This window comes from Lepisosteus platostomus, chromosome 2 (genome assembly GCF_059453375.1).
Source record: "Lepisosteus platostomus isolate fLepPlt1 chromosome 2, fLepPlt1.hap1, whole genome shotgun sequence".
In the NCBI taxonomy this organism is placed as follows: Eukaryota; Metazoa; Chordata; class Actinopteri; order Semionotiformes; family Lepisosteidae; genus Lepisosteus; species Lepisosteus platostomus.
The window spans coordinates 4,022,705-4,050,610 of record NC_142612.1 but is presented as its reverse complement, the minus strand read 5'-3'; the positions used below and the strand labels follow the sequence as shown (position 1 = coordinate 4,050,610).

General features: G+C 43.8%; 1 protein-coding gene and 1 non-coding gene across 2 annotated transcripts; both read left to right on the top strand.

Annotated features, from left to right (window-relative positions):
* The first annotated feature begins 3,214 nt into the window (after nucleotides 1–3,214).
* On the top strand, nucleotides 3,215–3,286 carry trnad-guc (transfer RNA aspartic acid (anticodon GUC)). Its single transcript has one exon. It is a non-coding gene; the product is annotated as a tRNA-Asp (tRNA).
* Nucleotides 3,287–4,450: 1,164 nt separating this feature from the next.
* On the top strand, nucleotides 4,451–27,473 carry wdfy2 (WD repeat and FYVE domain containing 2). Its single transcript, XM_088646603.1, has 12 exons — nucleotides 4,451–4,796; nucleotides 6,991–7,058; nucleotides 9,344–9,417; nucleotides 10,577–10,631; nucleotides 11,356–11,506; nucleotides 12,018–12,130; nucleotides 13,229–13,355; nucleotides 15,374–15,479; nucleotides 16,342–16,443; nucleotides 18,876–19,006; nucleotides 20,406–20,514; nucleotides 21,301–27,473. Exons 1-12 carry the CDS (start codon nucleotides 4,660–4,662, stop codon nucleotides 21,328–21,330), a joined length of 1,203 nt encoding a protein of 400 aa, XP_088502729.1. The 5' UTR covers nucleotides 4,451–4,659; the 3' UTR covers nucleotides 21,331–27,473.
* Nucleotides 27,474–27,906: the final 433 nt, after the last annotated feature.

Genomic DNA, 27,906 nt, shown 5'->3' with positions numbered 1-27,906 from the left:
CCGGCTCCCTGGATTTAAGTCCAGCTCGAGCCGTGGCGCCGCCTCCGAAGCGGCGCCCGCGGGGACCGCGTGCCCGGCAGGGCGGCCTCTGATTGGCTGGCGGGCGTCCCGAAATTAACATATCTAAATGAGGCCGGAGGAGGGGGGGGGGGGGGGAGAGGGAGATTGGTCCTGCGTTCTGCGCATGCGCCAACCTAAGGCGACTGGAATGTGTTAAAAAAAAAGTCGCTGACTGGCGCATGAGGTCTGTCTTTTGTGCGGTGGTTTCACACGTGCTGTTAGACAAATTCTCTTGTGAAGTTTATGGTTCTGTTTCAGTGTGGCTGGGGAGGGGGTGCACGGTGTTTTAATTCTCACCTGCGACGGTTTCTTTGCCGGGTGACCCACTGCCTAGTTGTGGCAAAGCGGTGGGAAAAAAAAAAAGTTAAATCCGGTGACGATCTAGCTGAACTAGCTAAGCACGCTGTTGACAAGCTTTAAGCGTGAAGGTGTGCAACCCGTGTAGGAATTGACAGTATCAGGACAGAATGGTAAACGTTTTTATTTCTGACGATCTAAAATCGGATTTGAGAGCGTTTCATTCAACGTCTGTGCAGGGCGCCGGTGGTGATCCTAAAGGCAAGGACGTGAAGCATTAACAAAACCCTTTTTTTTTAAATATCCTTTTATAGCGTTCGTTATGTTCTACATACAGCGCCAATAGGAACATCACCATGTATAGCATTCTCGTTATCTTGTAACACGTGGCTTCATGTGACTACAGCCAAGGCCTGTGTCATAAAGTACAGTGTGCTGCTCAAGTCAAAATCCTTCACATGTGTGCTGTCTCACCTCAGTTCACTGAACTGTCCGGTCTCCTACCTGAAATCTGTAGGAATTTCAGAACTTAAGCTCTACCGGCAAAATAAACAGGAATAAAAAGGTGGTTTTCTCTCACCCAGTGGTTTAGTTAGTATAAGTGACTGTGAGCTGTGTCTCTGAACCAAACAGCTGCCTCTCAGTGGATCCAGCACCTTTTATTGCTGTGAAAACAGTTCTACATCTCACAAACTGGCATCATTTTCTTCTCATTGCATTAAAGATGACGATAAAGATGGGCAACCTTATCCTTAGGGTGACCAGCTTTTGTAAGCAGTGGTTTACACTTGCTTTCAATTGCCATTCCAGTTGTTCGGCACCAGTACAAGACTTTGTATCTCTATCTGGTCCAAGGAGTTCATCCTTGCAGAACCAGCTTGACAATGCTTCTGACCCTGACTTATGTGTTACATAATATGCTGGCTTGCCTCTTATCTAGTACACATTACTGAACAAGAGGAAAATAACAAACACTATACTCATTGCTTCCAAATTCCACTGCAAACCACTGGGAGTTTTGCTTAGCGTTGTCTGTGGTGACTGTGACTGTGACTCCTCTGTAGCTCGTCACAACACAATTAGCCCAGATCTTTCCCGCGTGACTCACTGCAGTCTGGACTGTCATTTCCTCTGCTTGTTTTAGTTTTCGTGCTTCAATTGGAGTTAGCCTTTTTTTTGGTTAACATTCCTCTTCGTCTTTTTCTGCAGACTGATATACTTGACTTGTCGGTTTTTCCAGTTTGCTGGAGAGCCGTTTGCTGTTTGCATTCCAGCTTCTTGTCATTTTGCTGTTTGCATTCCAGTTTCTTGTCATTCAAAGCAGGAAGGCGAAAGGAAAAAAGACGCAGCTGAGAAGCTGCCCCGAAGGTCGATGTGTTGAGAGGGGGGCTGGGGGAATCGCAGCACATCTGAAACATCTGAAAGCCAAGTGGTAGCAGGGTCCTGAGTAATACTGTTCACTTCCCCATCACACCAATGATCTCTCCAGAAGATCTTCCTATGTGTTTTTAATTAATTAGGACAAAAATACCCCATCTTAGCAGAGGAAACCAAGACCGAAAGTACAACACCCATATAACGATCAGTCAACATAAAAATTCTACCAGATCAAACAGACTCGTTGGTAGAAATTGAGTGGGGAGCTGCATCATTGTGCATTGGGTGGAAAAGAGCAAGTAAGGATTAATTCCAGGCTGAAATGTAGAAAGTAAAAAAAGCACAACCGTCCAGCTGTCGAGCCGTCTTCAGGTGACCCAAGCCACCTTGTGTTTCGTGTTTGGGAATTAAACTTTCTGTGTTTTCAAACAGACCCGTTGTTTTTAGGAAACAAATTGCAAAGGTTTTTTTTTTCTAGTCCACTCCCTGGATCAAGATCCAAGGCCCCTGAGCAAGGCCCTTAACCCCAGCTGCTCCAGGAGTGCAGTATTAAATGGCTGACCCTGTGCTCTGACCCCTAAGCTTCTCTCTCCCTGTCTGTGTCTTTAGACACTCAATCTGTATATACCTTTGCACATTTTGCACATATTTTATTGTTTTTACAATGCACACACCTATGTATTTATTTTATATTTATTCTGTATTACTGTACGTATTTTAATTTTTTTGTCTATTCTGATGTCTATTTTTGCTTGTCTTGGGCTGGGCTGCTGTAACACATCAATTTCCCTTTGGGATATAAAGTCTTATCTATCTACTATCATGCATGACATGTAAACTTTTGGTCTACAAAGGGTTGTGGCACCGACACAGAGTATTGCAGGACGTGACTCAACATCAATCAAAGAGATTCCCTCCATCCACTGTCGCAATAAAGCCCCATCCATCACTCAGGACCCCAGCCATCCCGGCCACGAACTGTTCTCCCCCTGCGCTCTGGCAGACAGTACTGTGCCATTAAAGCACAGACCGCTAGGCTAAAGAACAGCTTCTCACCCTGGGTCCTCCAGTCTTGCCCCATGACTTTTTAGATCATGTTTATGCTAAAGGAACTCAAATCTTTCTCTCTTTCAGTCCCAGGGGTGCTGTCTGCTCTCCCAGCACCCAGGGGGGGGGGGGGAGTTTGTATACTCTCTCCGTCTTCGTGTGTGTGTGTGGTGCCCTGCGATGAACTAGTGTCCCATCCAGGGTGTACCCTGCCTTGCCCCCATTGCTTGCTGGGATAGGCTCTGTCTCCCCCCAGACCCTGAATTTGAAGAAGCAGTTAGAAAATGGCTGGATGGGTCAGCCATCACCCTACCCCCCCTCCTCCTCTTCCAGGAACCTCAGTGTCCCTCTTGACCTCCTGGCTCCTCCTGTTTCCTACTCCCTGCGGGTGTTTTTTTCCCTGCTATGTGCCGTTCAGAGACTTCTCCACAGCTCCTCGTTAGTATAGTGGTGAGTATCCCCGCCTGTCACGCGGGAGACCGGGGTTCGATTCCCCGACGGGGAGAGGATTGTTTTTATTTTGTAAAATAAAATAAATAAAGCGAAACTCATACCAACGGCAGTAAAATGGACTCAGCCTAAGTTAAACTACAAATCTAAAACACTTTAAATACACGATGGGGGGAAGTCCCGTACGCTTCCATGCCACGCTCGCACCAGGCCTGTGCTCTGACTGAGTCCATCGCTTCCAACGCTGCCTACCCACTCCGCAACTTTGCAGTTCGCCTTGCGTGTTTCTCACTCCTCGTTTTTCTCATGCTACGGCCTTAGTCCGGTGCCTCAACTGGCTCCCGCATCCTAAGCACAACCCCACCGCTGTCCCACCCGTCTCTGTCTAACGCCAGGCCCCGACCTCTCCTGCCCCCTCTCCGCGCCTCCTCTCCCACCAGACCTTTCCGCAAAAGCCCTCGGTGGGGGAATGGGATAGTATTCCCATCCCCCGACATCAGAGCTGCTTTTGGCAGCGGCTCAGGGTTCATCCACGACAGCACCCGCGATGTCCCGGCTCCAAGAGACGTCCTTTAATAACCCATAACACGGTGGCGCTCTCGTGTTTTTAACGCTCACATAGGCAATGTAAGCTGCTGTTTACACCCCCGTGAATAAATGATCAGAAAGCCTCTTATAATTATTATCGGGGGCTGAAGCAACGCCGTTGGTTATGTCGTGAGCACAGGATGTAAGTAAGGCAGGGACTAGTACCACCCATCCTGGACCGGACTTCCGTCCATCTCGGGCCCCGCACAGACAGAACCACCACCAGACAGGGGATAATGAGAGATCATGCTGACAAGCATGTCCTTGGAAAGTGGGGGGGATATTTCCACAAACACGGAGAGAACACGCAAACTCCACACAGAATGTGCTCATCGGACGTATGCACTTCCCACGCACGACGTTAAAGGGGGTGCTCACGCTGCATTTCTGAACCCGACTCCACGTTAGGTGTGCACCGCTTCTGTCCTGACGGCGGTACTGGCTCTTCCAGATAAATTGTTTTATGACCCTGTGGCTTGGCCGATCGCCTCTTTTACTTACACTTCAGGTCAATTTGCTGTCTTTGCCCTAGATACGGTTATCTAAGCAAATAAAGCTATTTACAGAAAAAAAAGCTTGATGCAGTTTATTGGGAGAAAAAAAAAGCCGTCCTGCCTTTTTAAGAGCCGGCTGTGATGTCGGTATGCCGAGTGCGCAGCCTCACACGGTGTTTTCTGTGGAATGATCTATGAAGATGGACGCAGAGAGCACACTAGTCAGCTGACAAGCAGCATCATTGACTGCACCGCGCTGTGTACAAAGAATTAAGGTTTCAGACGAGGTCGGGCAGGGGTGTTATGCCACTCAGGGAAAAACGGCTGAAGGGACGATTGCATCTCCATGGCGGCGGGAATCCACCCCAAACCTCTGACCCGCAAACCCGTTCTCCTCAACAAGATCGAGGCGTCGCAAGACGTCGTGAACACCGCCGTGATCATCCCCAAGGAGGACGGGGTCATCAGCGTCTCGGAGGACAGGTGAGACAGGCGGAGCCGCCGGACCAACGAGTGACCGCACACGAGAGCCGGGGCTGACCGACTGTACTGTGCGTTAGGGAAGTCGTGGTTCATAGGAATGCCGCTTATCACGCCACTCAGTGCCTTCCATAATTCGAGTGTAAAATGTTGATCGTATACTTGGAGTAAGAGCAAGGGTGACCGCTTTGCATTTGATTAACTTGAGATCCCGGAGCCTTCGGTCGTGATTAAGCTTGCGATTGCCATTGTACGTGACCTCAAATAATTCATGCATTTAAGAATATCAAGGGCTGATCTCGAAGCCTCCGTAGAAACGTAGTTTCCCTTTCTGACAGCTAAAAAAAAAAAATCCGACGTGACTGTAGTGTGCCAGCTGCCCGACAGGCTCCGAGGAGCTGCGTTAGAGACTGCTCCGGTCCCAGTGCGCTTAGCTATGCAGGAGTCAAGTTCCAGCACGAAGCCACAGCACGCCAGCCTTGCCGCCGATACGCAAGTGTGCCAACTATACATTAGCTGGTTAATTTCATTTTCGGCTGAGCTCTTACTGACCCATTATGGGTTGCTTTAAGATTAGGATCGATGGGGCATTATTTCGTGTGGGAGAGCTGAAATCGAAAGTAGTGTCTAACCTAAAAAAAAAAAAGTAAAGCCCAGCTTCTCTTCCAGTGGTATTTGTGGTGCTTAATCAGCGCTCCGTGTATTAAGTCGTGTACAGTGTGTGTACTATAATGATTCCCAGTGCAGGGTCTTGGCAGTGCACTCATGATAGGACTTCAATAGTTCATTAGGGGAACAGCACCTTGGCATCGCCACTGGGCCCAGAAGGCTGTCTCGCAGTAGCCATGTAGGAAAATGACTGGCTTTACATTTAAAATACAAATTATTGCACAGAAGATAATATGCAATGGAGGTAGTACAGGCAGTGGACGAAAAGAAATGGAAACGCCAGAGTGAACAAGGGACACCAGATATATTGGAAGCAAGGGCTTCTGGACAGGTGTGGCTCCCGTATTCGTTAATCCGAAACATCCCAGCACGCTTAGGGTTATAAATAAATCTGTTGGACAGGCTTGACTGCCGATAATCATGGCTGCAGGAGGAGATCTCAGGGACTTTGAAAGAGGGGTGACTGTTAAGGTGTCCGGGTGTCCAGGACAGCTCATCGTGCTGATGTCTCACAAGCAGTGTGTCCAAGGTGGGGTCAGCATGGGACTGGAACTGGACTGGAAGTACGTGCGCTAGGATTGTGATAGCCTTGGCTTTTTCTCAAGCTCCTTCATGATCACAGCTCCCCATCGCTGCATGCATCCGATCCAGACCCCGCATCTGAAATTCAGGGGCAGAACAACGAGTGAACAAACTGCAAAACCCGGTCCGCTGAGGACCCTGCACGGGACCACCGCTCATCACACCTGGCAGCACACGTTCGAGATGACACTGGTGAAAGAGCACAGGCAGTGGTCTGCTGACCACTGGAGAAATGTGATGTGCTCAGACGCACCATCTTTCCCCGTGATCTCGACAGAAGTGGCTGAGCGCACGCGTGGCACTTGCTTCAGGAGCTCTGCCGCTGGGTCTGTCGTGTTGGTGGGAGCGTGTTCCTGGCATTGTTTGGGTGTCCTCGTTCTCTAAGAAGGCAAGGGCTTCACCCCATGATGCATCATTTCCTTCGCCGAGGAGGGGTGTCTCCCAGAACGACAGTGTCTCCTTTCACAGAGCGCGTGTGATCACCTGAATTTCAAATGCTGGTAGCCACTGTGCCACAGTACATGACGTCCAGCTCCTTGATAAGTACTCTAACTTTACATGGGTTTTTACATTTTTTTGTCCACTACCTGTATATTCTCAGCTCTGTATATGGACAAAGAAAATCAATGCCCATTACTAATGTGTTTTGTATTATGTAAAGTGGTGCATTGTACATGATTCTACAACTGCTCATCTTAAACCTCTTTTGAAAACCTTCTATGCTGGGTAAAACAAGCATGGGCATGCTGATATTTATTGGTTCAGCTGAGTAACCTGGGACAACCACCTTGATTAGCAACATTTGTTTTCCATATTTGCATTCATGGTGTTTGCAGACAACCACAGAAATACAGGCTGCCCTGCAGCAGATGTGAGGTTGTTTGTGAATCCTTGCACACTAGATAGGTAATGGGATGTTTTTTGAACCACTTTGCTTTGTTTTCAGGACCATCCGAGTATGGCTGAAGAGGGACAGTGGCCAGTACTGGCCTAGTATCTTTCACTCTATGCCATGTAAGTGCACTGTTACTCACTGCTGGTTTCCTTGTACCAGGAAGCTGTGCTCTGCTGCGCACTGCACTCGGTGCTCTGGTGTTCTCTGCTGTGCTCTGTGCTCTACAGTGCTGTGCTCTGGTGTTTTCTGCTGTGCTCGTTGCTCTACAGTGCTGTGTTCTGCTGTGCTCTGTGCTCTAGAGTGCTGTGCTCTGTGCTTTGCTCTGGTGTGCTCTGGTGTGCTCTGTGCTCTACAGTGCTGTGTTCTGCTGTGCTCTTTGCTCTGCTGTGTTCTGCTGCGCTCTGCGCTCTGTGCTCTGGTGTTCTCTGCTGTGCTTGTTGCTCTACAGTGCTGTTTTCTTCTGTGCTCTGTGCTCTGTGCTCTGCTGTATTCTACTGTGCTTTGCTATGGTGTGCTCTGGTGTGCTCTGTGCTCTACAGTGCTGTGTTCTGCTGTGCTCTGTGCTCTGCTGTTCTCTGCTTTGCACACGTGCCTGTTGTTCATTCTGTGTTCCTCCTGGTGCTTCGGTGGTGTTGCAGCATTTTGCAGAGCAGACAGATGACTGGTTTTCATAAAGCTCTTCTTCAGCACTCTTGAATGAAAAAAGGAATGAAAAATGAAAACCAGCCTTAGTGTCACAGATTGAAAAAGAAACTTTGACACACGCCAGGTTTGCTCTTTAATTGGTGTTAGGAAGATTAAACCCTTTTATAGCTTGTCTGGACTGCTTTGCAAGGAGGTGTAAATAGCAAGGCGGTAAATGTTTTATGAATATGGCCAGGAACAGAAACAGACACCCTGCTTAGCCTTGCTGCTTTACTAAAATTTAATAGCAGAAGTAACAGTGTAGTTCCTGCCTAAATAAGGCTGAAGGTTAAATGTTTTTTGCAGAATTTCTGAGCATTTCAAGTTACTAAATAGCACTTACTAAATAACGTCAGCCTCCTCTTTCACATTACCTGGACTCAGCATTTCTTAAGGACAAAGGGATATGAAACTATTGCCTGTCCTGATCATGAAGATATAGTATTGGACTGCACTTTGCTCTAATTCCCAAGGTGCTTCTGGTGATGATTTCTGGATTGCGCTTCAGTTTTATTTTCCAGGGATTTCTGTCTGTGAGTGTAGAACTGTATAGGAGTGGTACTGTTTGTACAGGCTCATTCTAAGTGTCTGGTTGACTACTTAGTATTTGAACAGGTAAAGGTTTATTCCATGCTGAAAGATGGAAAAAAAGGAACACTATGTTTTGGCTGTGGAGCCTTCAAAATGTTTATTTTCTTGGCCTTTCAGCATGAAATACACCTTTACCTGTTCATTTGCAGTCTACACACACTGACACAGCTCCCTTCTTAAACATACTTAGTATTTGTTCCGAGTCAAAGTATGTATATTATTCACCAGCACATATTGTAATTAATCACACATTTAACACATTAATTAACAGTGCAACTGATTGTTTTGATATATTATCTATTGCACGGCATCAACCAGTATTTATACTGTGCATTCGGGGCAGTCAAGTGTTAGCGCTCATCAGTATGCAAGTACATTTTCAGTAGACCTTACTGATGCTTTTCTATGGGGAGTTCCATTGATATGCAGCAGTAAAAAGACAATATATTTCAAAATCCAATGCAATATTCTGCAATGTGAGTGATCCCTCCTGGTCCTGCAGTGCCACAGTACAGCACGTCCCCTGTAAATCACCATTTTGTTGCAACCTGGTTTACACGTAAGTTTGGATCAATTTAGTAAATTTATTGTAAATTAATATTAAGCAAAGTAGTTTAATTAATAATAATAATTATTATTATTATGATGTTAAGACGGGTCATGTAAGGCTGGTGCTGAGCTAGTGGCTTTTGGGATTTTCACTTTCATTTTGCATGATCATGTCTATTCATAATGATCTTCCTAAAATGACCACCCATCTGCGGTCTAACAACGTAAGGATGAGCTCTAGGAACTGTGGGGACTCCAGGAGAACGGCCATCCCGTTCATTACAGCGCAAAGTGCTTTCGAAATTCACCATTAAAATGAGAATTAAGACCATTATTTTTAAAGTATATCAGTTACATGAACAGTTCTTTGTGTGGCTGACTCCTACTGTTCTCTTTTCTTAGTCTTTAACAGAAATCTGAGCAGTGCAGTAAGTGCTGTGTTCTTGAACATAGTCTTTAATGTCTTATTTTTAAGTATCCTGTTGTGCTGGGGTATTTTAAACAACATAGTGGTGTGAATGGAGGTAGAGGGAACATGGGCCTTGACTTTCTCTTGTTGCTCTTTTGCCTCCTCTTCCAGCTCCCTGTTCCTGCATGTCTTTTAACCCTGAGACGAGGCGCCTGTCTGTTGGAATGGACAACGGCTTGGTTTCTGTAAGTGATGTGTCGGGAGTTCCTTCACTGCCCACAGTGAGGGTATTGAGAGGAGGCCAGAAGGAACCTGTACCCCCTCAGAGCAGCCCCTAATGTTATTCACCTACGCCAGTGTTGGGGGAAAGTCTTCATCAGAGGAGCAGGACACAGTCTTGTGCAGATTCAGTTTTATTCAATAATGACAACAACCCACACTGGGTCTGCCCCACAGAACAGACACACTGCAAGGGTTTCCCAGCTCTTATATACAGTCAGAAAGAAGTCTGTTTCACAATCTGAGTGCTTGTCCTGTTCTTTGATATGTAATTACTGCTTGTCCACCTCTGTCTTGCTCAAGGTTCTGTCCTTTGATAGGCAGCAGACATTGGTCTGCTTTGTCCTGTTTGTGGGTGTTGTTCCTGTCTTTTATTGTGTAGCGTTAAGCCACTGGGGCTGCTAAAGCCAGTCAGCTTTATGGCATCTTATCATAACTTTTGTTGAAGGCGAAATTAACAGACCCCAGCAACACCTTTAACAATGTGCTTAAGTGCTGATATTGCAATGCTGGATAAGTAAGATATATACATGTCCCACGTCACCAGTAAACTGTAGAGGATGTAAAAAGGTTAGGTTAATGGTTCTTAATTGTACTAAAGATAGTGAAAAGCATAAGCACTTAACTAATCTTTCATGAGTTAATTAAGAAACAAATATGCTCTCTCAGATGTGGAATCTACAAGTCGAATGATGCTACTGTAGAAAGGTTTTAACAGGTTTAAAGAAAACTGGTTTTAACAGGTTTAAGGAAGCCCAAAACTGTACTTTAATCCTAGGAAGGCTTGATTGTAATATCACACCCACTGATCGAGCTGTGTCAGTGAAGCTGGGCTTCTCATTTCCTTCAGCAGAGACGTCATTATGACAAATATTTTATTTCTCATCTCAACAGACATTACTATAACCCATAGTATAAAGATAAGTTACAACATTCTTAAGATGATAACGTGACAAGACAAGGGCATTTTTTAAGATAAGCATGGAAAATTTGTAGATTTGAAGAATGCTTGTTTTTTCTTTCACTGCTTGATAGCTTTCGGTTTTGCATCTCTTCCAACCTGTGTTAGCATGTATTTTTCTGTCAGGCTACCTCAGTTCTAAAATGTGATTTTCCTTTCCTCAGGAATTTCTTCTTTCTGAAGATTATAACAAGATGACCCCTGCTCGGAGCTACCAGGGTGAGACAGGATGTGTTGGTTTATATAACTAATTTCTGCAAGTTTTCCCAGTGGAATGGTAGCAACGATACAGATGAGTTTGATTATTCAATGAAAATGCTATTTTCCCCTCCACAGAGATACTTGTGTTTTCACTTATTTTTGGGATTTGTCTGCTAGTTGGTTGCGAACAGACCCATGCGATTTCTCATCAATGCGAAACAATTAATTGAATCGGTTCAATCAGGAATGACCAACTATGCTCCACGAGAGCCGAAGGTTCTCTTTCTTTCCCTTTTAAAATAACTTCCAGACTACTTCACCTTGCAAATCACCTGCGTAGGTGGTTAAAAGTGAAGTGTTCATGGTGTGTGTGGCTGATGAGGATTTAAGGATGACCTCTAAAACATGTTGGATTGTGACTCTTTAGGACCAGGCTTGGCCACCCTTGATATAACGTAACAAAGAAATAACCATTCTAATAATTTTTCAATAGCTAATTATGAGAAGTTTACAAATGACCAGGCAAGCTGAGGAATGAAATTTGTCCTGCAGTGTCTAGTTCTACTGTGTGCAGGGGGGATGAGCTTCTCTTGTCTTTTTCCTGGTTTCCCAGGACAGGGCGTCGGGTTACCGTGAAGTGGACATGCTCCTCTTGTGCTTCTCCTTGTTTTCCGTGAAACGGATGTGCTTCCCTTTCCTTTTTTCCTGGTTTCCCCGTGACGTGGCCTGTTGTGTTCCGCAGCTCACCAGGGCAGAGTGACGGTGGTGCTGTTTGTGCTGGAGATGGAGTGGGTGCTGAGCACTGGGCAGGACAAGAACTTCACCTGGCACTGCTCGGAGAGCGGGCAGAGGCTGGGCGGGTACCGCACCCCTGCCTGGGTGTCCGGCCTTCAGTATCTTTCTGCTGCGAAGCCTGTGTAGCGCTCCTGCCTGAGTCTGTATGACGAGCTTGTTGATGTACTGGGGTCATTCTGAATGATTTACAGTATTTCCTTGCTTCGCGTACCTGCCTCCTGGAGTGATGGGTAAAAAACAAATGGGAATCCCAGTTTTGCAGTTATCAGACACTGCTTAATACAGAACAACCAGGCAGCTTGCGGAAGAGGGAAGTGGTGATAACAGCAACCAGCACAGAGTGGGAGAATTGCAGCCTGTGAGATAACAGCCCAGGCCCTGTTATTCACTCCAGGACTAAGCTAATGGTACTATGATACAGTGGTCCGAGTCATGGACCTGAGACCTTCATGTCATAAATAAGTGACCACTGGCCCTTGATTCGTCCTTTAAATAAAATGGCACGCATATGAGCCTTGCTACTCCTTTCGTGATTTATTTGTGCTGATGGATTGAACCAGGATCGAGACACAAATCTAGAGTCCTTAGTCCTTAACCAGGGCTCCCCAGGTTTGATGTGGAGACGAGACATGCCTTCGTAGGCGATCACTCGGGCCAGGTGACCATCCTGAAACTGGAGCAGGACAGCTGCAGCCTTGTCACCACATTTAAAGGGCACACAGGTCTGTATCAGTTTCGTCATCTGTATTGACACCTTGTCAGACACAATAACAAGAGCAGTTATTTACTGTCAGGGATGCTAGTACAGTACATTAACCCTATTCACATGTCTAGGCTTGTATCTGATTTGCTTTTGCAAACATTTGGCAAAAGTCATTTGTTCATACATTTCTCACTCCCTTCAAGTTGATGTCAGGCATTTGCTTTACATACTGTAGCATCTTGCCAGAGATTTTGTTGAGTAATTATTTGTATATTTAAATTTAGGCAAATGTTAGTCTGGAAGTGAATATATCTGTCCTGTTCTATGCAGAGCAAGCAAATACATTAAAACAATAATATTATATATAATATATAATTATAACAATAATAATAGCAGCTTATATATATCTCAGTTATATGGCACTTCTCAGGTTCTCAGTGCACTTTACACTTACTGTAGGTGACTCACTTTATCCTTTGTTGAAATGTGTCATTCCTAATAGTTTTCATTTTTAAATTTGTATAACCATCATTTATCTCTGTTTTACTCAGAGTCATGGTCAAGAGTTAAGCTAAATTTGTCTATCACAGCCCCAGAGAATCATGGTCAAGTTAGCGTCACCTGCTGCTGCCCCAGAGAATCATGGGCAGGTTAGAGACACCTGCCGCTGCCCCAGAGAATCTTGGTCAGGTTAGCTACACTTGCTGTTGCCCCAGAGAATCATGGTCAGGTTAGCGTCACCTGCCGCTGCCCCAGAGAGTCATGATCAGGTTAGCGTCACCTGCTGCTGCCCCAGAGAATCATGGTCAGGTTAAGAGACACCTGCTGCTGCCCCAGAGAATCATGGTCAGGTTAGCGTCACCTGCTGCTGCCCCAGAGAATCATGGTCAGGTTAGATTCACCTGCTGTTGCCCCAGAGAATCATGGTCAGGTTAGAGACACCTGCTGCTGCCCCAGAGAATCATGGTCAAGTTAGCTTCACCTACTGCTGCCCCAGAGAATTGTGGTCAGACAATTGTTGTCTTGACAGACCTCAAGTTGTGCCGTTTATCTGAGTCAGTCAGGAGGGGAGTCGTGCTTCTGTTCGGAGGTGACCAGTGTTGTCTTGCCTCTCCAGGCAGCGTGACAGCTGTGTGTTGGGACCCAGTTCAGCGTGTCCTCTTTTCGGGGAGCTCGGACCATTCGATCATTATGTGGGATATAGGAGGCAGAAAAGGAACAGCCATTGAACTGCAGGGTCACAAGTAAGTGCTGAAAGATTTCCCTCCATTTTATAGACAGGAGCTGAATATGTCCCCTTGCCCTGCCAGACAGATAGCCTGACCTTACAGGGCTAAAAACATGTTTTGCTTAACCCCTTAACTGACTGGAAGAAATTATCTTTCCCTAAGGTAGATTGCTGGGCAAATAAAGGGTTTTCAGCTATGACTGCTTAATAACAGCTTGTTTCAACTCTGCTGTGCTGAGGTTATCATCAGTGTTTCTGAATCGAGGAGAAAATCATTTCCTTTCCCTCACAAGGGAATTTAAATGCTGTTTACTTTGGAAGTACAAGTGGGGTACAGGTGGAGGATCAGTTCACAGCAATCGCCAGCTCTGGGGTAGAAGTACAGGTTTCAAGACCACTTCTATTGGAGTTGGATATGTTAACGCGTCCTGTCCATTCAATAACTCTGCTGCGGATGGAAACTCCTAATGGTTTACGGCGGAAGGGGGGATCCACCATCCTTGTCCTTAATGTCCAGACAGTCATACCTCAAACCAAGAGGGGTACGGCCACAGATCAGTAAGGGCTCTTTCTGCAATCACATACGAGTGCTTGCCTGTGTCATCTGTCGTCTTACTTAGACATGCCCAGGAAAGAGCTCTAGGCTTTATTACAGTCAAACTACATTCCTTTAGGAACACACACTAGGTGAAAGTAAACAACAGGAGGCTGGCAGTGACAGCGGCCATCTGTGCAGCGTGCCAGAAGGAAGCCGGGTTTAAGTCAGACTTCCTCTGCTGTTGACATACTGTCAGATCTGCTCTTTCCTTCCGAAATGCAGGCCTGTTTTACATACAGGGGGTCCCCATCTCACGTCCTTAATAGAGACTGTAGAACGGCGATGTCAAGCCAGTCGATAGTGAGGGGGAATACTGGAATTCGGCGTTAATGGGACTGAAAATGGGGAAAATCAGGAAATGAGCCAAGAGGATAAATCAATAAATAAATTAATCGTAACACCTAACTTTTCCAAGAATGTACCTGAGCGACCAGTGTAGATAGAGGCATGTGAATTCTTTGTTCTCTGGCACAGCTTTGGTGAAAAGAGTAATAATTCAGAAACATTTGGTTAAATAAATATTTATTAAAAATGACAATCCACACACTTAACCACACACAACATAAGCACACAACATATGTTGCGCTAAATTTACAAACAAGGTGCCCCAGAGGCCTAACGTCCCAACCACCCAGAAAAATCCCAGACTTACCAAGTATTCAAGCTCTAACATACATAAGAGATGAGGTGCCTTCTAAACTAAAGAGAATACAACTTGCGGTTAAATCTCTCTCACTGTAAACCTAGATGTCACTAAATGAAGTGTAACCTACCTCCCTACTCTAAAAATGCACCCACTAACCAGGAGAGGACGTTTTTAATGGAGGGATTTTTTTACACAGGAAATCAGTGTTTCCTGAAAACCCCAGAATAGCGAACTCTTTTAACCAGGTTCAAAGATTTGGCTCCAGTCTGGTCTTGCCAGGTGATCTGGAACAAGGATCCCTCTTTCTGAGCTGTTTTTCTGGACTGTTGATCGACACTTAATCTTTTACCTAGAACCTAATTAACCCAGGCTAACCCAAGGTAAACTTGGAGATTGCTTTGATCACTGAATCTGGACCCCTTGTATCTCAGGGTTTTTCTGCTAATATTTCCGTGACCCCTTTCTTTTTAGAACAATTCACTTTTTTCTTCACTTTTTCAAGGCAGAGACTTTATCCGTTGAGTTCTCCCTAACTGTTTTCAGACGTTGAATGAAGGGGAGAAAAATGTTTGTGCTTGGGTTTGTTTGGCCTATTACAGGTCATCGGTTATTCGTTGGGGGCACTGGAGTAGCTCTTCAAGGAATAAAACAAGTAAAAATATGTTCTGCTGTGCTTGTGAGGCGCTGTGCAGGGCGGGCAAGTTAATATTAGACTGTGCTGAGCAATGTCACCTTTAACTAGGGGCCTGATTTGTTTTCTACTGTGTGTGTTTGCCTGTCTCCTCTGCAGTGAAAAAGTCCAAGGCCTTTGCTATGCACACCACACACGGCAGCTGATCTCATGCAGTTCTGATGGAGGGATCGTTATCTGGAACATGGATGTTAAAAGGCAGGAGGTCAGAAAGCTCTTCCTAAAGGCGCTTGGCTCCTGCCTATCACTGGAGCGACTAATGAGTTCAAGTCATGACTCGTGACTGGAAAGGGAGATCTCTGGAGCTGCACTCTGTATGATCCTGCTTAGGATATAAGGAGGTCCGAGGAATTCACTGCCGTTGAGGATCAGCACACTTTCCCTAGAGTGTTTTGGCTTGAATCTGTCTCAAGCTGCAGATTAAGTGGTTTTAGTCAATATCTTAAATCCGTGTAAAAGTTTTACCAGTAGTCCTAATTTTAATGCCACTAAAGCTGATCTCATTTTGAATTTTAAGCTGATGGGTATGTACTGTATCTATAGGGAACAAATATTGCTGAAATTTTCAGTTTCATTTCAGAAAGGGGTTGCTGTGTTGACTCAGTATTTAATTGTCTTTCTCGGGTGGTGCTTGTTGAGTGAGCAGTCTGCCCGCAGTGTTGTGTGTCTGCAGAACTGGGCTGTTCTGTTGCCCTCGGCTCCGAGATCGAACTGCTGTTCCTGTTTGGTTCCAGGGTGGATTATTGTGGAAGGATGCGATGTAACTCAATGTTCAGGAATTTGCTGCAGAAGGCAATTTTCGTGTGAGATTTACAAGTGGGACGGGTGATATTTTTATTAATATTCTGCAGTATACTTCAGAAAGTACAAGAGTTGCGGTCATTTCCATTGGCCCTGTGAAGTGAGCTCAGTTTTTGAGGCTCACTGCCCCATAAATGTCTTTATGTTTAAGGCAGTCTGAGCCCAAGCTGCTGACTCTTCCTGGGCCAGTGCGATTTAAAGCAAATACAGTAAAACTGACCACTATAAGAAACAGAAATACATTTATTTCCTGTTGCCTTCTGTAGACTCCAGAGTGGCTGGACAGTGACTCCTGTCAGAAGTGTGAACAGCCTTTCTTCTGGAACTTCAAGCAGATGTGGGACAGCAAGAAAATTGGACTGAGGCAGGTAAGCAGGTTGTTTTTATCGCTTACGTGGGCGTTAGGGTTAGGGTTAGGGGCTGTAAGGTGTTTGGGGCCTAAAATATTGAAATTTCATTCAGACTCCAACTCCGAATGAGGTATTTTAGAGTGACAATTCACGGGTATTGCCAAAGCATTTGTGCAATATGGAGCCGTATTACAGAATATTAAGTGTGCATCATGTGTTGTCATATAGTATAATGTATTGTGTAGTACAATGCATTTTAGTACAAAACACCACAGCCAATCAGGGTGCAATATAATGTAAGTGCAGTAAAATGGCTTGCATTTATTTGGTACATTTCATCCCAAGTGATCCCACAGTGCTTCACATACAGGAGGTCACCCACTTCATGAAGCAGATCCGGTGGAGAAGTGAGAAATGTCTTCAGCTGATTTAGAGAGGAGCTTTAAACAGGCCACATTGTGCAAACCCAGAGGCATTTGGACAATGGGATTATCACTCCCACTCTTACAAACAATGGAATACAGTATTTGCATCCCTACTCTTGTGGAAATAAAGCCCCAGTGCCCCCAGAGGACCGCACAGTGTTATTTACAGTTTTGGACTTCTTTGACAGGAACTCTCGGAACATGAAATACAGTGTATTATCAGAGTCCCAAAGTTAAGCGTTAACAGTTCTGAAGAAATGTTCCCTCCTCCACTCCTGGCATCTTTATAAATTGTTGCTGTCCTGCATCATTGGAATGTTTGAAATTGCTGCATTTAGCATGAGCACTGTAAAGTGAGAATCTGAGAAAGTGGCATGACTCCAGATTTCACCGAGAGCTGTTTTTTGCTGTCGGATTCGGGAGAATAGCTGGGAGGCAGGAACGAAGGCATTGCTTCCTCTGTGAAACCTGACATTGTGTAACCTGACTGTAAATGTAACTGAACACATTTCTTCTGTGAAGCACAGTGTTATTTATTGGCCTTTTGTATTGTGCAACACTTTACTTTTCTGTTATTACTTCACCCTAGATCATGGAGTTATTAGTAATGACTAATTAAAATGGCGTTTGCTCAAATGGACATGGACATCATTTCTGGTCTGTACTTAGGCTTCTTGAAATTCCAGGTGGAATGGGCACCTTTATTCTGTCACTTAACAGAGAGCACTCATGTATGCCAGGCAGGCCAGTCTTCACATGCAGGAGGTCTCCCTCTTCATGTAGCACACGAGGTGGAGAAGGGAGAGATCACTTTAGCTGAGTTACACAGGGAACTTCAGAGAGAGCAGTGTTACTGTGAGATTATTTGCCTGAGTGGTCGTAGGTGTGCAGAAAGTACTGTGGTGTGATTATCCCATAAAACAACTGTGTTTTATGGGAGTAACAAGACAGAATGTCAAAACACCACACAGGCATGGACTATGTCAACTTTATTTTCTTTACAAGGACCTAAATAAAATACCAAAAACCTTCATAAAGATGAACTGGCATTGTTTTTTTTTTCTAGTCTGAAATAGTGGCATTACCAAGCGCTAATCGTGCGAATGAATTACGCAGTAGGAAGCTTCAAACTACATGCTTTAACTATTTCTATATTTCCTTTAAAAAACACTGCAGTATTTACTTTGCAGGTGCTGATGTCTCACAATGATGTTGCTGTGCGGTCATTTTCAGGCACAAGGAGTTGTACAGTAGCACTCTGGTATCTCACTTGTTAAGAAAGAAATTGACTCTATTATTCACATGGAAATACAGTTTGTACTGTATGTTACTGAGGCAGATACCAGGTAAAGCTTTAGCTTTAGTACAAGACTGCACCATTCCTGTACGAGTGTTGCTTCTGGCTTCCCTCTGAATTCTGGGGGAAGTGTTCTGTTTCGGTAGTGGGCATGGCAAGAAAATGTTATCGGCATCACGAAGAAAGCAAAGCAGACATTGTGTTTCCTGCGTCAACTGAAAAATGGAAATATCTCCCAGCCCGTTCCCAGTCAGCTTTATACAGCCGTTATTGAGAACATTCTCACGGCGTCTGGCAACGTGTGTGTCCACTCTGGTGGCTAATTGCAGTGCATTGTATTTAGAGTCATTAGCAGCCGTTTGGCATATAAAGTCACGAGTAAAGAAGCAAGCAGAATAGATCGATGACTAGGACACCACCTGCTTCAAACATCCGCCACGGGGAGACGCTACTGGTCAGTCAAAACCCAAACCACCCGGCATCTGACCAGCTTCGTCCCCATGGCCATCACCCTGCTTGACCAGAACACAGGAATACAGACGTAGTGTGTGCCTTTATAACTATGGGCCTGTGCATGTTCTTTATCTGCAGTGTAGGCGCACTGTTGAACTGTTTCTATCTCTGTTTTTGCACCAAGACACCAGATCAGATTCCTTGTACTTGGCAAATCGAGGCGTTCTGCTTTTCCTGCTCCCTGTTTCCCTGATTGCGGTCTCCTGTCTCTCCAGCACCACTGCCGGAAGTGTGGCCAGGCTGTGTGCGGGAAGTGCAGCTCGAAGCGCTCCACCATCCCGCTGATGGGCTTCGAGTTTGACGTGAGGGTGTGCGACAGCTGCTACGAGTCCATCACCGATGAGGAGTGAGTGGCCATGGAGCCATCGCCGGCGCCCGCGCTGTCCTGGCCGCTCTGAACGTACTCTTATTATCCCGTCAGCTAAGAAAAAAATGGTCATCCAGCAGTGCAGGAGCTGCGCCGCAGGCCGGTTTGCACACAGTTGACCTGTCCCCCTCATATTGTCCCCCTTCACACCTGGGATGGGTGACCTTCACCCTTCCAGTTCATTCGCAGGGCTCCGATCCAACCACGGCCCTTCATGATTGAACTGACCTGGGACTAAAAAAATTAAAGGTCAGCTGGAAAAAGAGAGAGAGAGAGGAGTTTATTTGCCATGTGTACGTGTACATTGGGCTTCGTGTTCATCCTGTTCTCTGGAGACGTACACGGTACAATAGACAGCACTTTCACACCATGCGCATGGTGTGAAGGGAGAAAATCAATCATCAATAATAACGTAATAAGGGCTCTCAGGGAAGGATGAGCCGTCTGGGTTAATCGATCTGACCAGCTGCCTCTTGTCATAATCCTGGGCGGGGCTGTCAGCACCTGGTTTTGGAGGACTGCTGGCCAGATCTGCTACTGGCTTAATCAGACAGTTCCTTCTGTCTCTTCAGATGCTGCTGGTTTAAAGAAACAATTATATCTGTAGACACACAGACCCCCCCAGGACCCTGATTGGATAGCCCTGGTCCGGTTTATCAGCGTTGACGAAATCCATCCGTTTGAAAGTAGTTGATAGATCTAAGAATCTCACCTAGCTGCCGTCACCTTGCAGTCCTCCCAGTTACAAACAAAAGCATTAGATTTTAGGTTATCACTGCCGGACATTGCTTTGAGCAATTTGGAAATGTGGACTGATTCCAGAGCAACCAGATCTACTTTGTAACGTGAAAAATTATAATTATACACAATATTCTCGATGTGTTCAAGTAGGGAGCTGCGTCGGCATGCATAGGCTGCAAAGGAACAGGTAAAGGTCTATTCCATGCTGAAAGGAAAAGAAATGAGACACAACAATTCGGCTGTGGAGCCTGCTTCAGGTATGGCGCCTGAAGAAGGCTCTTTTCAGCATGGAATAACCTTTACATATTCTGAATGTGGTCTCAGTAGTGCATTGTATAATTTTAACGTAACATCCCCATTTTCATTTCTACACACTGAGCTGAATAATGGAACTATCGTCTTTTTATTGCTTCCCCACTTTGTCTAGCAAACAAAAAATACTCAGGCTGATTGTAAATACCTTTTAACCTCAGTGATTTCCATTGTATGTTACACACATTTTTAGGTGAGGTGAAATGGCTCTTTTCTGGACCCTCGGGGATCCTTTGTAGTGAGACATTACAGAGATTGCCCTCGACCCTGTGACCCGTCTGCGTACGAAAGCGATTCAGTTTCTTGTCTCCACGGTTTGTTGCAGCCGAGCGCCAACCGCCACATTCCACGACAGTAAGCACAACATCGTCCACATGCACTTCGAGGCCACGAGAGGGTGGCTCCTGACGTCCGGGGCTGACAAGATTGTAAAGGTACGTTACCGGCCAGGAACGACAGCTGTTTATCTGAGAGGCAGTGGAGAAACCTGAAGAGTCCTGCGTCAAGTCTTTGGTGTCCAGTAAAAGAAAGCTAGAGACTGGTGCTCCTGAGAGGTTCACCCAGTGAAGGCACAGGTCTGAACGTGCCATTAAGTCCAGAGGTCAGCAGTTTAATGCTACTGTGTAATGAAGCGAGTGTGACTGGAGGTTGGAAGCTGTGGTCCAGGTTCAGCTGGCATGCTGGGAGCTTGTACAGGTGACCCCTGGGGGCCTGCAAGTTGGCTGAGCCGTCGGAGAGGGCCCAGAGATCCCGACTCTGCTCACTGCACCGAAACGGTGAATGTCTCCAGCAAGTGAGGGTGCTTTCATTTGTCCTTGATACCTTCCTGCAAGCAGGAGAGTCCCAGCCCTGGGCTGGGGTGGTTGGCAGGTGATGATTTCTGAATGTGGGAAAACATGAAAAGAAAAACAAGAGCCAATACTAAATTATTAAAAAGATGTGTGGTGCTTCATCCCTTTAAACTATAGGAGTTTGAGATGCATCAATGTCAATTAAAAGAGTGCAATCTCCGGTATTTTGGTTATGTATTCAGAAGAAAAGTAGAGATTTGTATTTTAAAGATATTCCCAGCGATGAAATAAAGATGACCCTTGCGAGAGCTCTGTCTTAGAGCGCGACTGGAACTCCAGCACGTGGGCATTGCCTGTTCATATACAGAAGTGAGAAAGGAACACAGAAAGAGCCAAGTGTTCCTCACAGGCGTCTGTTTCCTGTTGCAGCTGTGGGACATGACTCCTGTCGTCTCCTGATTCCGGAGAGAGGGAAGAGCCAGCACTCAGCTCAGCCCGACAGCCTCTGTAACCCAGGCGGTGGTCACAGGGACAAAGTGTCATATTGAACAAGAAAACATACCAACAAGCAAAAAGCAAGTAATCGCACACCCTTGAAAACAGCAGGCCTTGTGAAAGGTGTTGTTTCAAGAGGGGTGCAGAGTTGTTGTTTTTATTATTGTCCTCGCATTTTATGAGGGATGATGCCATGTGGAGTCCTGGTTTCTTAATAATGTGGTGTAATATATTGCTGCCTTTTATTTTTATGTTAATTTATAAACTTCTAAAGATCTCTAAAGAAAGACAGTATCCATATTGGAAGCACAGGAGAAGTTTAACGAATGGCTACTATCTTTACATGTCTTTTAATAAACCATCATCTTCTCCTTCCTTTTCAATGGAACTTCACAGCAGTGAAATCTCTGGGAAGTTGGAGGGAACTTGCAGGGGACTGATCATTCGTGGCTCTTGAAAGAGGGAGGACACATTAAAGTGTTGCTCAGTTCCTTTTCCATGCTCTGTGAGAAAATGAGGCTTTAATCAGTGCAGATGGGCTGCCCAACTGTTTTTGATATGTGAAGAATACACTGACGTGAAGCTGTAAGATACAATATATTCACACTGTATATTTCAACAAAACGTTGAAACAGACTTTGGGAGAATACTCAAGGTTACATATTCAATGACTATCCTTTGGCATCTGGAAAACTGGTTAATTGCTGTGATGTATCAGTATATGACGTACTGATGCGTTGACATTTTGCTTGTTCACAAGTGCTCTTTACTTGCAGTGGGTGTTCACAGCTGGTTAAAAGAAGATATTCCTAGGGAGACATTATAATCCAGGAGACTTTTGTATGTGCTTGACAGAAATGGATACCTGTTTGTAAAGTAACACAGCGAGCACATTATCATGTAGCATTATTTCTCTTTGATTTTTAGATTTTGTGCATTTTGTAGTCTAAACCAAGGGTTTCAATCACAGTTTTTGGAAGGTATAGAGTGTTCTGGTTACATAGCTGCTCTTATTGTTAACTGCATCATTGTAATTCTTTTAATCAGGCTCTGACATATTCAGTAGGTAACTAAAGTGATAGTTTTGAATAATCAGCTCTAAAATGTCTTAAGAAAAGTTCTAGACATGTTTAATTGTTTAATTGACTTATCTGGTAGTACAAATGTAGACAAGACGGTTAGCCCTCCAGGAACTAAGTTTCTGACCATTGGTCTAAAAGGTCCATAAGGGTTTGATTTTTTAAAAAGAAATATATACAAATTAAAGCACACAATTGTACACTTTCAACTTTTGAGAAAAATCCTTTGGTTTCATTTGGATTCTGTGGCGACGGAGCTCAAATGAATGACTTGGCGTACTGTTTCAAGACTTGGTCCTTTTATACCTAATCAGACTTGTGACCAGGAAACTACAGGATCACTTAATTATGGCTCATGCACACTAGGGTTTTAGTCAATTGCAATTATTTACCTACTTCAATATTTGTCACTTTAATTAGAGGTACCACAACTTATTTTTCTAACGGCTAATTAAGCTTGATAGCGTGGGGTTATGTGCACTGTAATTGGCTACAACCCCATATAAAGAGACTGATATGCAGGGGATTTCCACAGCCGTCGTTCAATTGGCAGACAAAGAGTTTTTTAATAAGATATTGGGCTGTGAAAAATAAAAAATCTCAAACTGGTATATCGCTGAATATCGCTGCTGGTAGAAGAGAGAGGGTATCGTACAAAGCTGTGAAAAGCAAATGTGGTTGAAACAGGTTGTACTAAAAGAACCAATTGCAGACAAACAGATATCATGAAAGTTAAATTGACAAATGATTCTGAATCTGCATTAACAGATTTAAACTGCAGTTGTAAACTGTAGGCAATAGTGATTCTTCCATCCATCGCTAGAAAGTAAGGATTGCAGCAAGCTGGAGCTTATTCCCAAAACTGAGGGCTTAATAGCAGGATATAAACACACATGCACACATACACAATGGACACTGGGACAGGGGGACAATTCGAGACACAAGGTTACCCACCCAGTGTGTCTTAGCAAGCTGCGCTGAGCGTGGAGGAAAAGTTAGGAAACTGAAGTACCGAACAAAAACCCACTTTACAATCCCATTTACACAAGTACAGCAAATCTCATACATTAAAACCAAACGCTTGCTGTTTACCCGGTTCAAAATGACTTTCTCAGAAGTATTTGATATCACTTTATTTTGGCCATGGCCAGCAGGGAGGGTCTCAAGATCCCATCAAGAGTAAGCAGACAGGAGAGGTACCTGTCAGTTGTCTCATGTAATAAGCCATGAGAGACTACAGCCCAGGCAAGGAGAGTCTGACTGATCAGTAGCTGCTGTCCCCTCTCGGTGAGGAACAGGGTCTCTCTTTGCCTGTTGCTTTGTTGGGTAGCAGTTTACATTCTCATGTGAATCCCGTTTTCCCTAACACACAAAAAGTGCACAAACAGTAAAACAAAAAATATATAACAAATCCTGAGCTTGCACTCAGCTGAAGAATTGTAGTTTGACACTGTGTTGCTATCTGCTAATTACAGTCCTCTTTCTTTACCAGTCAGCTTAAGATCTTTCAGAGCAAAGCAAGACAGTCTTTGCTCCTGATTGCTAGGCACTAGAGGGCGCCACTGCCACAGATACAGGGCAGTGGGTTCTGGAGTAACGAGCCTGCTACTGTACACATTCTGTCTGTAATTATTCTGCATTATAGCAGAGCTCTTTAGTCCAGAACAGAGAATGTTTTTAGAAGATATGTCTAAATGAAAAGCAAGTTGCTGCTCATAATTAATAATTCCTTGAATTCCTACAGTGCTTTTCATCCCTAAGGATCCCAAAGTGCTTTCATACAGGAGAGGAGCCACATCTTGTTTAATTGCAAAACAACACTGCTGAAACAATATACATTTAATCAAGGAGAAACATTATATTCTTATGTACTCTTTAGGGCACTAAGCTATGTAACATTAGATTTTCAGGAATTGATCCTTTAGCAACAATCTTGCATGTTCTTTTGTAGTGTTACAAAATTGCAGCTACCTGCATGCTGTTTAACAGCCCCGAGCATTTAACATAACATTGTGCAGATCTACTGTAACTTTAGAGTCAGCTGGAGTGGAGTTCCCTTCAAATTTCCCTTTCAGAAAAGCAACTGTTAAAGTTAACACTACAGTTAATAGTATAATGGAGAAGCCATTGTAAAGAGCCAGTGTGTGTCTTTTCTTTTCCTTTAAGCATGGAATAACCCTTTACCTGTTCCTTTGCAGCCTACGCATGTTGACACAGCTCCCTACCTAATGGAGAAGCAGTGTCTTGGGTCTGTTTCTTTCATTCTTCAGCCACCCTTTGTGAAAGGGAGACTTGTATAATTGAGCAGGAGTGTAGATCTAGGACAGAAATATTGGATATTTGTTTAATGATTTTGAATTGAATAAATTAAAATATGTAGTTCCTGTAAAACAGGACTTAAATCCAGGATGTATAAATTTCTGTATGTGAAAGAATGAATTGTAACCACCTTCCCATGGAGGGTGAGAAGGTTTCCACATGAAAGGAATAATAAACATGTCTATTTCACAATGTAAACAGACTGAGGAATAGAGTATGACAATGTCCAGCTCTAGACAACGATGAGTTGGACTGTTCAGGTACCTTTGGAAACCTGCTGTGTTGAGGACAGCAGGTGTGGTTGGTTACTGACAAGGACTTGCTGTTCAGAGGGAAGGAGCTGATAGTTAGACAATAAGTTGTGAGGCTGCATACTTGAAAACACTTCAAACACCTAAAATGAGTAACAGTTACAATACCTCTGCAAATATTTACTTAATGCAAAAGTATTTTCAGTTACAGTAAATATTTCAAATGGAAATGGGTTGCGTTCAGAGTTTGGAGTGGATTTATGTCAGAATATTATAGATTATAGAGGAGCAAAGGGAATGCCTGTGAATTGTGTAACATAATGGTGTGATAAGGTGCTGCCATTGAGGAAAAAAAAAGATTTACAAAGCATTGATAGCTTCTACTAGGTTCCCTGCACTTGCTTATGTTCAATCATACCATTAAGCAAATGCAGATCATCAACAGGAGTGAACATCAAACAGGGAAAAAAAACCTCCTGCCATTTCTTGGGGGCAAGCAACTTGAGAGGCAGTTTTTTTAAAGCAAAACTATCTATGTAAATGGTGTGATTTCTTACAGCAATCTCGTGGGCAAAATACCAAAACCCGGTTTCTCTGAATCTGTTTTAATAACACAATGACTTACAGCCTCCCTGCTTCCTTTTGGAACTTTCGAAAGAGAAGAATCAATGGGATTTTGTAAGTGCCACACAAGGGTGACTCACCATGGTGTGTTACACAAATACTTGGACTGGGCCTGGTTTTCTTCCAGCTCTGCTCTTAATGGCCTAATTGAGCTCATCAGTAGCTTAACTGGACTGATTTAACACTTTTCAAAGGCTGACAGCTGTTGATCATTTTAAAAAGAAATCCAGAAAACTGGAATTGTGTGTGTCTGGATCATAAAGGACTACATCAACATGAACACTTTCAGTTTATTTTAGTAATGGCAATCCTTAATTGAAAAAATTATCTTTGGCACCAGCACCTGGTTTAATTAAGGATTAAGAATGAATTCAGTAATTAATTTATTGGATGTTAAGGACTTGTAAAGGCATGGAAAACAAGTGCCAGAATTAACTTACCCCAGGAAGTAGGCAATGTAACAATGTTGCTCTCTAGAACTTTAATCCTGCCAGTTGTGTCCAGAATATTCCATACCAAAAACTTGAAGATTGTATTTTCGTAACTGTTACTTTTATCGTGGACTGCACAATTGCAGTGCCAAGCGTTTTTTTTTTCTGGCCAAACTAAACTGAGGTTGTTTCCTCAAACAGTCCCCCATGCTCAGAGAGTGAGACTGAACAGCACACGCGTGTTTCCAACAGAGGCTTGGGGATGATGGAGTGTAGAGTTTTTAGATGTTGTTTTAGATGTTGCTGCTAATGTGTGTGTATTCGTTTTAATTCTTGAGATGGAAGACGTGACCGAACATGAACATTCCTTTTTGGCCTTTTGGTTTGTAATATTGAACGTGTTTTAATTTTCCCCACTGAATTGCCTGACCATTCATTCTGCAAATAAGATTTTAATTTTGCTCCCCCATCTTAAAAGCAGATGGTAAAATTCATTGATAATATGGATTATCATTAATCCTTAATGTGGATTTTTAAGACTTTATTTAAGACTACACTACTGATAAAAGATCCAAAATTTATACCATACAGTATGCTTTGAAAAATCAACTTTAAGGTTTCTAAATAAAGACCTTGGTCTACCAAAAACTGGCCATCAAGACTCAAAATACTGATAAAAAATAAAATCTAACGAGGAATATTGCTAAATATAATGGAGGCATTTCTGAGTGTATTTGTTCTTAAAAGATCAAAATTTGCTGTTTTTTTGTGTTTTTAAATTTTCTACAAGCCGCTCTGTGGCCAAGGCCACTTCTGTGTACAGACGGAGCAGTGACAGTGTGCTTTCTCAGGCAGAAATTCCTCAGACGTCTATGAAAAGCGCACGCCGTGGTTCTTGAACAGGCAAACCAAGGCAATTTCAGAGCCCATGAAGACTTCAATCTTAACTAATGTGAAAGCAGTTCCTGTAGGTAAACAAATACTGTATGTCCAATAGGATCCTACTGAAATACAGGCTTGTCACCTACTGTAGGTGCACTGTTTGGGTAAAATTATATACATGTAGTATAATGTGAATACTAACTTAGGGGGCCTGCAAAGTTTTGGATTGTGAAAATTGAATACGTGTTTTTCCATCTTGCCGATGTGAAAATGAGTTGTCCCATTAATGTATGACATCCATGTCATCCGCCATCTTTTTTTGTATTCTGCTATTAAGTATTATATTAGGTATTATGTATTATTATTGATAGTAAAATACACAGGACATTCCAGTTCCGCTGCTAAAAATGTGTAAACATGATGAACTGCATAATAGAATCAGTATGTTTTATCCCTGCCTGAAATTCCTGTAACCATACTGTCACATTAAAAAATAAACCGTAAGTTATTTTTTGACACCTCATCTGACTTTTCTTTGTGTAAAATTTGCCATTATTTCTCAAAATAGTTATATTGTTTTACAATTGCTCACAGACGTACATGAGTTACATCTAAATAAACAGCGTCTTAGAGATGGCACAGACATAAGCACTGTATTATTCAGCTGTCAACTTCCACAAAGTTAGTCAAACATACTCACACTTTGATGTGGCCATGTGAATTGCAACCATGTGGCTGGAGAATAAATATCCTTTTCACATTGATGTGGAAATGGTTACCATGCTGTTCTAAAGCGACCCAAAGTTATTACATGTAGCCGTTTCTAGAAGGCACTTTTGTCACTCTGAAACAAGTGACTGCTTTCAGCTGACTGACCCTATACTTCTCCCCAGCGAAGAAAAGTCTGGCCTCGTTCAAACTCATTATTGAACACAATGAGTCACCTGTTTATCA

Excerpts from the sequence above, each read along its gene's own strand:
- wdfy2 (XM_088646603.1), top strand. The coding sequence starts at position 4,660 with ATGGCGGCGGGAATCCACCCCAAACCTCTGACCCGCAAACCCGTTCTC. Across the intron at positions 7,059-9,343 it reads TATCTTTCACTCTATGCCAT|CTCCCTGTTCCTGCATGTCT; the intron begins GTAAGTGCACTG and ends CTCCTCTTCCAG. Across the intron at positions 13,356-15,373 it reads ATTGAACTGCAGGGTCACAA|TGAAAAAGTCCAAGGCCTTT; the intron begins GTAAGTGCTGAA and ends TCTCCTCTGCAG.